Below are 12,209 nucleotides of genomic sequence, written 5' to 3' on the forward strand. Positions count from 1 at the left end.
TTGATTTCGGCTCAGGTCATGATCTCAGGGTCCTGGGATCGAGCCTCCTGTTGGGCTCTGTGCTCAGCGGAGTCTGCCTCAGGATTCATTCTCTCCCTCTGCCTCACCCCCCCCCCCTAAATAAACCAATCTTTAAAAACAAACAAGAAAAGAAAAGGAGGCCGCCCTCTTCCGTGCTGCCTCTGTCCTAGGCCACCACTGGCCTGCATGCGTGCCCTCAGACTGGACACTGGAGAGACGGGACTGCCGCCTCGCTTTTCCCATCAAGACCTCACGGTCTTTGCTGCTCAAAGCCCATCTACTTCTTAGCCTTCTTCCTCGGTCTGCGAGTCAGTAGTCTCCTGACTGAGCTCCAGCCCCGGGCTCACCCCTCCAGCTCCTCGGCCAGACCAGTCTGACCTGAGCACGGAGCGTGAACTTCCCCCCAATTTAACAAACACTGAGGGAGTCCCCTGGGCCTCCAGGATGCTAGGCCTTAGGGGCATTGACCAGCCACAAGGAAGGGCGGCCATCCCTGTCAGGGAACCCACAGTCTAGGAAGGGGACAAAAGGTAAACACAGAGGTGGGATTAGAGTGACAGGTGCCATGAAAGAAGGCTGGGCAGTTAGTTCAGTCGGGAGAGGCAGTAGGGTGTCAGCATGAAAGGGAGGTTCAGGAAAGGGGGAGCAGAGGCACAGACCCCCATCTTCCCCACATCCCTCACCAGAATCCAGGTGAGTCCGCAGCGGGTGAGGGCTGCTTCCCTACTCCCGCCCTGGGAAACCCTTGGCGATGCTTGCCCGGCCCGTAGGGAAGACACGAGGCCGCCTCCCCAGCATTGCCCCCTCCGCTCCCACCGGGGCCCTCACAGCCCACCCTCTGGCACCGGGGCGGGGGGCGGGGGGGCGTTGGCATCTTTGTCCTGCATCTGCTGCTGTTCTGGTCCGGGGCCTGGAAAACCTTCCCTTCCCCTTTAGTTCAGATGTTCCCCCGGAAGACTTTCCAGCGGCACAGGCAGGCAGCCACTCACTGCATGGTCTCCCTGCCCTTCTATCCTTTTATCTGTTTTCAGTTCAAACTGTTCCTTCATGTGTTTTCACGTCTTACCCACAGGACTGTGAGCTCCTTGGGGGCAGAAACTAGAATGACTCATCTCTGGGTTTCTGCTGCAACATGACAGGAGTTCCTTACATGCTGTTGGGTGGTGGGTAAATGGACGGAGGGGGTTTGGATGGATGGATGGGGAGAGATGGATGGCTGAGGGGGTGGATGGGAGGGTGGATGGGGGTAGGCGGGTATATGATCTCTGGCATATGGGACCTTACATTTTAGTGGGTAGATCAGACTTGCAATAAAATTCAATAAAATATGACAAGTTTTAGTATTAAAGCACAAACCTCTAGTCTTAAAGGAGTCCAGGAAAGGGGTGCCCCGGGAAGGCTCCCCGGAGGCTGCCGTCAGAACTGCCTACTGAGCGCTGAGGAGGAAGTGCGAGTGCCGTCCCGGTATGACCGTCATCTCGCTGTACACGTGCACCTCCCAGCACTGGGCTTGTGGCATCTTGCTGCTTCTTTATCATCTCGGTTGTTGGCCAGTTTGTCCTCTGAGCTCAGCAAGACATGCTGGGGAGAAGCAGCCTGTCTGCAGAGCCAGCTCGGGACCATCGTGGAACGTGGGAAGAGGCCTTTGGGAACGAACCCTCCTAACTTAGAGGGACTGTGTCTCACCCCTCTAGTGGGGCGTCCCAGTGCCTGGGCTTTCTCCTGGGAGGGGGCCCAGCCATCAGGAAAATGTCCCAAGTTCCTCATGGTAGAAGTCCCTCAACAAAGAGGCAGGGGGAAAGCACAGGGACAGTGGAGGTTATAGCCAGGAAGCAGTCAGAGCTCTGAGGACAACAGGGGAAGGACAGCGAGTTCACAAAGCTGAAGGTACCAAGCTTCTGGCTGTTTCCCCGGAAACAAAGGCGTTCGGAGCTGGAGAGACTTTCCTAGGTGGACGGCTGAATGCAAAGCCCATTATGAACATTTACCGACCCCCTCCCCACCGCCCGCACGTGCGCACACACACACACGACCAGGAACAGTGTGGCCTATGGAATCACATTCCAGCTTTGGAAGGCAGGGAGTCAACAGGACTGTGACAGATTGCGTGTGAAGTGAGAAAGGGGTCCAGGTGACTCCAAGGTTTTACACCTGAACGCTCGAAGGATGGACTCGCTGTTCTTTCTAAAGACAGTGAGCTTAACTGTGAGAAAAGTGAGCATGGGAGAGATGAGGAGCCTGGTTAAGCTTGAGATGCTGACTGGACACACATCCAGTGGACAGCTGGATGTGGGACTCCGGTGCTCAGGTGAGAGGTGCAAAGGACAGATACACACACGGGGGTCTCCGCAGTAGAGAGGTTATTTCTATCTAAGGCACGAGATTGGAAAAGATCACCATGGTTGTGAGGTGAGTAGGAAAAGGGTCAGGGAGAGGAGGGGGCCCAGCAAAGGAGCAGACGGTGCAGCAAGAGGAAAGCAGGAGAGTATGGCCTGTGGGGCGGGGGCTGGTGATCAGCTCTGTCCAAGGCTGCCAGCATGACGACTGAGGCCTGAACTCATGGAAATCTCCGCTCCTTCCGTGAGGTGTGGACGCAGAGCCCCAGCCGCAGTGGGTTCAAGAGAGAGCACACCCAAGAGCAGGAGTGAAGACCCTGGCTCCGTGACACGCTTGTAAAGCCTGGGCTGGAGGGGGAAGGAGGGAGGGAAGAGACTCTCCCATTCTGCCTCTTGTCACTCGAGGTCCCAGCCTGTCAGAACGAGATGAGCATCAGTGGTCACACAGAGGCAGCCTCTTCACACGCTTCTTTCACGTAAAGAACCCTCCAAGGAATCTAAAGGGCGCCCTGGGAGCTGAACAGAAGAGAACACAGAGAGGAGCGTTAGGCAGGGCCAATATACAATGAATTTTGTAGACTCTTTGCTGAAAAGATACCGGGTACACTCAGACGCGGCTACACGACACAGGACACAAGTCCAGTTTGCAAATCAAAAAAGTTTTATAGGATTCAAAGAAAAAAGTTACATCACACATATTCATTTAAATAATAAGTCAAAGTCTGTTACATAAAACGTAATTCTGAAACATTTTAAATTTTATTACTGAAACCACTTAAAAAAGGCTCAAAGTCAAAAAAAAGATCAAGCAAAACTGCTCAGGCGATAAAGTGCACTGGGGGAGGCTGCCGCGCTCCGCTCCCGACCCGGAGCCTACGGCTGCCGGCCTCCACGCTGAGATAACACCAGGGCTCTGGTTCTCAGCACAGTATTTTTCAGGCGGAAACTCTCCCAATTTATAGTCTTTCAGTCAATGAACGGGGTGGGGGGGGGAGTCGTTTACAGAAGGTATTTCTAAATCTAATCAGAAAATGGACGTATAAATCAAAACCATTTTAAACACATCTATTCTTTAGAAACGACGCTGCTCAGAGAGTGAACTTTAGTGTGACAAGTAATCCAATACGCAAAGACCTTGCACTATCCACCAGGACATTAGTCGGACTTCCTTTATTTTGCATAATTAAAAAAATATCCAAATTTAATGCCATTTAACGGCATACACATAGTTTATGTTGATTTAAGGTAGAGGTGGGAGAAGAGACTGGGTGGTGGGGAGACATGAGCTATATACATTTAATTACGGTTCTCTTGCAACGGTGCTGTCTCATGAGCTGCAGGAATACTCAACTACGAAGTGTCCAAGAAGAAGAAAGCCACCTCAACACACAGCCAGCACTCCGACGTCTATGTCAATGAGCAGCTGATGGTAAAGGGCAACTTACTGGCTATCAAGTAACATACAGTGACTGACCAGGCGACGATTACCAGACCAAAGGGACCTGAACATAAAACCTCATCATATGTATTCACTATTTCACCTTACCATTATTTTAATAAAAGTGAATGCCAGTAACTAAAAGGCAAACACAAAATCTAAATACATACGGCACGATAAAAACCCATTCCCAGGCTCACAAAGCAGTGCAACATCCCTGTTCCTCGCACGCACCGCGTTGCCTGGACTCCCAGCGCCGCCCAACACAAGCAAGCTCGGTGGCTCCCCGGAGCCCAGAGCCGCGCGGTCTCTGCAGAATTAGGACCTGGGATCACATGGGTTCAGTGGCGCCACGGGTCTATTTTCTAAGCAGACTGCAAAACACCCCATTCCAAGTAATTCTGTTTGATCAACTTCCTTCAGATAAAATGAATGAAAGGAAAGCAGAGTAGTATTACTGCCTTGAGCGTAACTTGCATTTCCCATAGTTCTTAATATTTAAGAATGAGGGGAATCAGAATGTTGGAGCTGGACTGTTTGCATGTACACTTCACCTCAGATAAACTGTACTTTGGTGGGAAGTTCCTCCAACCAATAAGGACCTTTTCTTCTTCTCTAAGAAGTTACTCTACCCACAAAATACTATAAGGCCACAGCAAAAGAAGTCAGCAATTAACAAAGTGGCTGGCTTTGAGGGCTTACGTTATCTTTTTTTGGTGTTTGAGGTAAACAGGGAACTGAGTAGGTTGCTCTCAGCAGAGCAATGGCCCCCAAAGACACAGACACTCAAATCCTACAGCTCATTGTTCAGCGGGTATCTATCAGGTATTTTAAATGATCCTGGGGGTACATTCTTCAGAAGTCACACCGTGGACACAGATAAATGACTCGTTCTACTTAACCAAAATTATAATTCCTTGGGCTACAGCCTTAAAGGAATCACTGCCTGGAATTTCTCTTGAAAATGCTATGAAAAAGCTAAATGCAAGTTCTCTCCCCCACCCCCAATTTAAGAAGCCCCTATTCAACCAGTTCTGGTTCTAAAAAATTCTCAGATCTAAAAGGCCTGATTATAGACTTGTGGGTTTTTTTGTTTTGTTTTGTGACTGAATAACATGCCAAATTTACTAAATGTAGAGTTATTATGGAAACCACTGCTGAACACTGAAAAGAAGACTGTGAAATCACCTATCTAGAAATTGGTGATTTGAACACCAACAATATAAATACTTTAATAAAAAAACAGTATAAAAATTAGTACCCTGTCTCAGTTCTACAAAACATGAATAGAAAGACTGTAAAAATCCAGATTTTGTAAACTTTATTGCCGAAATGTCGGTTTGAATGCTGGTGATTCAGATGATCAAATTTTCTTCCGTTCCCTCAAAAAAACCTCTGTTAACTACAAAAGATACTGAACAGGGTCCCAACCAAAAAGGAAAAGTTAACATACTTTCAACAGAACCAGCTCCCCACTTTTTCCTATCCACCAAGACTTTTTTTTTTTGGAGAGAAAACCATCAGTTCCATTCCTGAAAAATGCTTTTTAAAATTCCCACGGGCAACTCCCTGGCTGACCTCTCACGCAGAGGCCGGCATGCTCGCTAGCGGGCTCCCAGGTTTCTCTGCTGCGGCGATCCGGTTCAGTTTGCCGACCTCTGCCTGCCAGCCGGGGATCTTCTTGGTAGTCATGTGGCGCCGGGCGTGCTTCGTCAGGTGGTCACTGCGCATGAAACGCCGATCACACACCGGGCACACGAACTTCTTCTCCCCAGTGTGAGTTCTGCGGTGGCGAGAGAGTTCATCGGAACGAGCAAATTTTTTATCACAGCCATCCCAGTTACAGTTAAAGGGCTTCTCTCCTAAGAGACGAGAAAACACGCATTAAGGAAAACGTAAGCACTCAGCACCTTACCAGACTGGTTAATTCACGTCGTTTGTAAGTTTTGCTCATCAAAATCTAAGAAAGGAGTATCCTATTATTCCGGCAATTGAGTTATTCACAAGTCAAGAAATCCTCCATTTCTTTTTGCCACACCTAAGATGTATTTCAGGGCCCAAAGATGTCAAACTAATCTCACACTTCAAAAGATTTCTTTTTCTTAAAGATTTATCCATTTGAGAGAGAGAGCGTGCACGAGCGTGCAGCAGGGAGCGGTAGAGAGAGTCAAGGAGACTCTGCTGAGCGTGGAGCCCAACTCGGGGCTTGATCCCCCAACCCCAAGATCATGACCCAAGCCAAAACCAAGAGTTCGATGCCCAACAGAACGCGCCACCCAGGTGCCCCTTAAAAGATATTTTTAAATAAAAATAAATCTCTCATTGTTGTAGCTTGGGATAAGGGGGAAGATTCTTGAAAGGAATAATTCCTCCCTCAAAAGCAGAGCCCCTTACAGGCACCCACTAGCTTCGACACCCCCGTGACTATCACATCTAAATAGTAGACTCCATTTCATTCGTTGAGTGGGAGCCGCCAAGGTTAGAGCTATGAAGAGCTACAACCACCAACCTGAAATGCATTTTGGAGGACAATACAACAGTAACTCCTTCCAGGTCAGCCCTTCCTACACTGTATTCCACAACTCACTGCTGTCCTACAGGCCGTGAGCAGACATTCTGGGGGAAGGGGGCTCCGCAACCAGGAGTTTATGAAACGCAGCTTTACTGCAGACTCCGTGTGACCTGTTACTGTCCTTGCACTTACGTATGTGTGGGAACCTCTGAAAGGCGAGTTTAACAAACAGACGATTTAACCATAGGAGCCTTAAAAACAGAACAGCAGAACGGTAACTCAAAGAGCAAGAGTACCACAGAACATCTGCAATATTCTAACCTAATCTACTAAAATCAAAGCTCTACCAGACCTCCATTAAACATGGTAGCCACAGCCCCACGTAGCCATGTAAAGGAAACTTATTGAAAACGAAAAATTTACTTCCTTAGTCACACTGTCCCCATTTCAAGCACATATAACTAATGGCTACCTTAACTGGACCGAGCATATTTCTATCACTGCCAAAAATTCTCTTGGAGCAGGCTGATGAGATAATAAAGGTATCAGTAAATCATTATAGTTTCCTGTATTACTTCTCCTTCTGAATTAAAAACTATATATTCCCAGCATAAGAAAACTACATTCCTTTAAAGTTCACACATTTTCGAATTCAAACTCTTCCACACTTTAAAGACCTTTCCCCATAGTGAACTAAAATAAGTTACACTGATGGTTATAGAATGTGAAATGCACATTTTCTCAAATGCAAAAAGACTAAGGAGTCTACTGCAATGTAAAGACAAAGGGGAACATGAGTGTCACCCTAAAAACCTATCAAAGGAGTACAATCCTAGAACTGTGCTACATTTTATCTACTGGGATCAGCAGATGGTGTGTTCTAGAAAAACCAGTGATGGTTGTACTAATGTTAATCCCAATCCCTACAAGACTACAAAGGCTTTTCAGAACCAAAGAAAAACAGCCAGCTTTCCACCTTTTCCAGTGGTTCTCACGTTTCCCTCCCACTCAAGGAAGGCTGAGGGTGTGTTTCTTCAACACAGGATCTGGAGTTCTAATGCCCTACCTGCCTTAGTACTCACCTGTGTGGGTGCGAAGATGAGCCTTGAGGTGGGAACTTTTAAAGTAGGTTTTCCGGCAGCCTGGGAAGTTGCAAACATAATTTCTCCTTCGGGAAAAGTCTACCTGAGGGGCACAGTTTTGACCGGAGGCAATGAGCACTGGAGCAGGGGCAAGGGGCAAGAACCTGGTATTCCCCAGAGCCATGACACTGGGTGAAGAGGGGGCAGGCTGGGGGAGGGCTGCCTGGGGCAGAACCAGCATCACAGCTCCCTGAGGCACAGGTGGTCCCACGAACACAGGCTGGGGCACTGGAGCAGCATGGGGTAGGATGGGTTTGACAGTCCCTGCAGACGCTTGGGGAGGAGGCTTCAAAAAAGCTGATAACATGCCACTCTGTCCAGTCACAGGGATCATTTGGCAAAAGACAGGGGAGCTGGGGACAGGGACAGAAATGAGAGGGGTGGCTTTCCTTGGCAAGTCACTTTCATAATTCTTTGGTGAGCAGGTCTGAATTGAGACAGGCCACCCTGCCTGCTGGCCTTTGTCAACGGGGATCAGGCCACCAGACTTGTGCAAGCAAGGCTGACATGACACTGAGCTAGTGTTCAGTAGATTGTCTGTGAGTTGTGTGTCCAGCAAAGCTGCAGTATGTCCCAAAAACTGTGCTTCTCCTTCTCTGTTGACGGAAAGTTGGCATTCTTGAACCTGGGCAGTAGGAACGTGGCCAGGAGCAGGATTCCCCCCAGTGTGGCAGATGACACTTGTCGCCATGGGCCTGCAGGAGGGGTTGGGGGCTAGCTCCAGTGGCTCTGGCTTCAAACCAGGAAGGCCCTTCTCGGCCTTCCGGCTCAGCACTTTGGCTGCCCCAGCAGAGGCTGGAGGGACGGCCATGACCACGCATGCTTTGGACTCAGTTACTTGGGAAGAAACAAGTGTCCCTGTTGATGGCTCCACAAGATCAGGGCTCTGAGGAGGAGTCATGCACTTAAAAAAAAAAAAAAAAAAGAAAGAAAGAGAGAAAATCCTGTGTGAAAGGTTGTTGTGGTTAAATTTTAAAAGGGACTTACTTTGATCACCATGCCCCCAGTGCCTTTTAGGAAGTATCCAGAAAAGACTCATCTAAGCCTGCTCACAACAGCACCCCGGGGATTTCAAGACTGCATGAAGTATTTTACTTTCTAGGCTTCCCCCCATTTCCTGATCTCTCCCAAACCAATCCACTTGCTTAGTTTTAAGAATGTCAGTGCCACCCCAGGGCTTGCACAGCTACTGAAATAAGCAATTTAAGTATCAGGACCACAAGCGAGAAAGCAAATTTATATTCAAAATAAGAGCTTCTCACAATAGTTTCTGATTCTCAAATCTTTTTTTTTTTTAATCCCAGTGCTAATCATTTAACATCCACTTACCCAGTGCCTACTGGATGCCAGGTAAAAACCTGTCGGACTGATCCCCCAAAGGCCATGCCCTAACCAGTGGCTCTAACTGAACCGGGCCTCTCCTGCAGCACCCAACAACCCCACCTACTGCCTGCCTCCCTGAGGGACAGCTCAATGCCCAGTAACTCTGGCCCACTATGTATACAATTCTCTCCACTGCCCACGAGTCCCTTCTCACTCCTCTTCCCAAGTCTGCTTTCCACACTTTCCTTCCAGTGCAAGCTTCCAGCCCAAGACAATCAGATGCTAATTTTCACATCCGTTAGCTGGTTCTCAGTTTCTCCGAGCTGAGAAGCGATCTCCCCCAGCACTTCTGTAGCTCCAGCCAGTGAAGGAAACAAAAACCAAAACTGTGCTTGACTGCACTCAATTCACACAAGTAAGAAGTGGGTTGCTCCCGGGAGGCAGAGGCCAGTGTGTCAACCCAGCTCATTAAGGCTGCTGCCAAAACACAGGCTGCTTCTAGCTGTCACCCGTGTATCCTGCTCCCAGACTGGGTCATCTGGGGGAAGCGAAGCTCCCACCCTGCAATTCCCAGGGAAGCGAGTACACTTTACTTTCTTACATCCACCTGTAGGTTTCCTCCTATGAACATTTTAACCCTGTGGTTGCAAGGTTAATGGAAAGAGCATGTTTTCGAGAAGAGAAGTTTTTACGCTTAGAACCCACCCAAGAGGAGGTTACGCACGTGGCCTACCAGCATCCCTGTGAATCCACCCACAAGTTCTTCAGCACATTTATTTAACATACTCTAGTCACTACATAAAATGCTCTGCTCCCCACTTCTTACCAGAGTCGATAAAGAGTCGAAGTCCTTTGGTAGCTCAGGTGCGGCTGCGTCCACATGCACAGTGCTGGTGACATCCCCAGGGTCAGAGACAGGTGTGAGGGGTCTTATCTTTAATAGGTCACCTTTCTGGGATCTTTGACCCCAGGAGCTCATGCAAACAAGAGCCTCAACTGCTTCGATGTCATTCTGCTCCAAGATGCTGCATGTAGACCTTTCGCTATCATGCCTCTTCCTCTCCAGAATTGACTCACAGATGTCCATGATGTCAACCTATAGGCGACACAACACAATAGCTTCTCAGTCCAGGGGAAACAGAGAGGGTAACCCTGATGGGCATGTGGGTACGTACATCAGGCGCCTGCACGATGCACATAACACACGATACTCACGCACAACACGCTCTGTATTCTAGGAAAATATGCCAAGAGAACACTGCTGACAATTTCACTTTTAAGCCAATATTCTGAAGAGTGAAGATGACTGGACTTGGATGGCAAGCAGTTTCCACGGAAAACCCTGATTCTTAAGAAAGTTAAGTTCGTGTTTTCCTTCGGCAATGATCAGTAAGACTTTAATCCTGGAGGTGTGAGCCAAAGTGGCCAGTGTGACACGGTCCAGCCAGGAGGTCCTGCCGGGAGGAGAAACAGACACCGACTCCAAGCCTTCAGTTGGCTGAGAGGACACATGGCTCTTCAGAGTTGGCAAAGCCAGCAGAAGAGTATCCCTACAGATGCATTTTTGGCAACTCTCTGAAGCATTCAGCACAGCCTTCTCAAGTCAGGGCATCACCATGGGCAGAACCTTCCAGTGGCTCAACTCCATGGGCACCAGGAAGGGGAAGGCCATGCTGGCTGCACCTTGTTCCTTAGACTCAGGAATACTCAGTCACTCCCTACTGCCACAAGGTTAGTCAGGAGATAAGAAGAAGAATTTTAAAAATCTCGCAGAGCCCAAAAGACAGACGCCCTTCCTGTGTGTCACACCGGTCTTTTTCAGAGGGGGTGGGGGAGGTGGGAGGCGGGAAGAGAAGTGGCTGAAATCAACCGATCTCTTCCCAAAGACCCTTTGCATCTATAAAGATACACGTCTACACTTGGCTTGCCCGAGCGTCAAATCCCTCTGTCCGGCCACGTCCCCCCGCAGGGCACGCTGGCAACGTGGCTGCCTTTGCAAGGGCCACTCTGGCCTAGCTTCGACCGCAGCCCGGGCCTCGGAACCCTGAGGTCACAGACGTGGGGATGCTGCCCGCTCGCCCAGCAGCCACGGGGGGGGGGGGGGGGTCTGAAGGGGCGCAGGGCTCCGACACCTCTCTCTCACGCCCTCAGGGTCGTCCAGTCTCGACGACCAAGGTCCTAGGTCTAGCCAGCCGACTAACTCCCCATAGTCCTCAGGGCCCAACACCAGGCGGCCATGGCTAAGGACAGCGCCGTACCTCGCCCCCCCACCCCCACCCCCACCCCCACCCCCACCCCCGCGTGCGCCTTCCCGCCAACTTTGCCCCGCCCCACCCCTTTGCCCCGCCCCTGCCCCAACACACCCCGTTTCCAGCTTTGCCCCGCCCCCTGCCTCCACCCATCGCGTGTGGCCTCCCCCCTTTCTCCCGCCCCCTCCGCTGCGCCTTCCCGCCAGCTTTTGCCCCACCCCCTACCCCGCCCCCCCCCCGCGTGTCACCTTCCCGCCAGCTTTTGCCCCGCCCCCTCTCCCTTTCCACCGCCCGCTTCTCGCACCCCCGCCACCCGCGTGTCGCGTTCCCGCCAGCCGCGCCCCGCCCAACGGCCGCCTCCTCACAGGGCCTGGTGACGTCATGGCTGGAAATAGCCCCGCGCCGGGAGCCGGCGGCCGCTGCGGAAACGCTAGACAAAGCTACGCATAGGGCGGCGCGGGGCACACGCCCCCGAGCGGCCCGGCGCGTCCCCTGCCCCGCCCAGCTCCGGGGCCCGCTCGGGCCCCTAACCGCGCGGCCGCGGCAAAGCCCCGTGCATTTCTGCCCTCCTCCGCGCCCAGGCCCCGCAGAGGTGGCACATCCCCGCCTCGCCCCTCGCTCAGATGGGCGTCCACTCACCGCACGCGCGTCGCCCGGGCCCACGGACCCCGGAGTGTGCATGGTGCCGGCGGCCCGAAGGCAACAAAGCAGCTGCGGGGCGGGAGCTCGGCGCACGGCTGCAGCCGCACGTGCGCCGCGGGAGGCGGCGACCCGGAGCTCCTGCAGCCGGCGGGAGCCTCCACCCGCCCGCGCCGCTCTGCCCCGGCGCGGCCCTCGCGGTGCGGGAGGGGCGGGGCGGCCGCGGAGGGAGCGGCCGTGGGGGCGTGGCGCGAAGGCAAACCAAAATACACCGCGCCCCGCCGGGGCGGGGCCGGACGCCCGCCAGCCAATCCGCGCCCGGTCTTTGCGTCGCTGGCCAATGGGCGCCGCGGGGAGCCGCGTGATCGGAGCCTGGCCGCGGCGTGATCTGGCGGGGCGGGATGCGGCACGTGTTTTGGTCGGAGTGAGGGGCGGGGCCTGAGGCCCTGGAAAGTAGGGGAAAGGTCCCGGCGGCAGCGGCGGCCGCTGCTGGAGGGAAGGGCGGTGCGGCTGAGGCCGGGGAAGTCCCTGGGCAGGGCTGGCTGTGGA

The 12,209-nt window shown here is 52.0% G+C and overlaps 1 protein-coding gene across 2 annotated transcripts; it reads right to left on the bottom strand.

Annotated features, from left to right (window-relative positions):
• Positions 1 to 1,337: 1,337 nt before the first annotated feature.
• On the bottom strand, positions 1,338 to 11,874 carry KLF11 (KLF transcription factor 11). Of its 2 annotated transcripts, XM_045775996.2 has the most exons (5): positions 11,661 to 11,874; positions 9,599 to 9,868; positions 7,390 to 8,353; positions 5,374 to 5,657; positions 1,338 to 2,873 (listed from the first exon to the last, which is right to left on the bottom strand). In XM_045775996.2, exons 1-4 carry the CDS (start codon positions 11,700 to 11,702, stop codon positions 5,377 to 5,379), a joined length of 1,557 nt encoding a protein of 518 aa, XP_045631952.2. In that variant the 5' UTR covers positions 11,703 to 11,874; the 3' UTR covers positions 1,338 to 2,873; positions 5,374 to 5,376. The 2 variants fall into 2 exon arrangements, with proteins under 2 accessions (XP_045631952.2, XP_045631951.2); XM_045775995.2 differs by lacking the exon at positions 1,338 to 2,873 and having other exon boundaries at positions 3,001 to 5,657.
• Between the last annotated feature and the right edge of the window lie 335 nt (positions 11,875 to 12,209).

This window comes from Ursus americanus, chromosome 7 (genome assembly GCF_024610735.1).
Source record: "Ursus americanus isolate L20-20 chromosome 7, mUrsAme1.1.p, whole genome shotgun sequence".
In the NCBI taxonomy this organism is placed as follows: Eukaryota; Metazoa; Chordata; class Mammalia; order Carnivora; family Ursidae; genus Ursus; species Ursus americanus.

Bases quoted from the DNA above. Each gene is read 5' to 3' on its own strand.
- KLF11 (XM_045775996.2), bottom strand. From the start codon at position 11,702: ATGCACACTCCGGGGTCCGTGGGCCCGGGCGACGCGCGTGCG. The intron at 9,869-11,660 runs GTGAGTGGACGC...TGTCGCCTATAG, and splicing joins GCCCGGGCGACGCGCGTGCG to GTTGACATCATGGACATCTG. The intron at 5,658-7,389 runs GTGAGTACTAAG...CTCGTCTCTTAG, and splicing joins TCATCTTCGCACCCACACAG to GAGAGAAGCCCTTTAACTGT.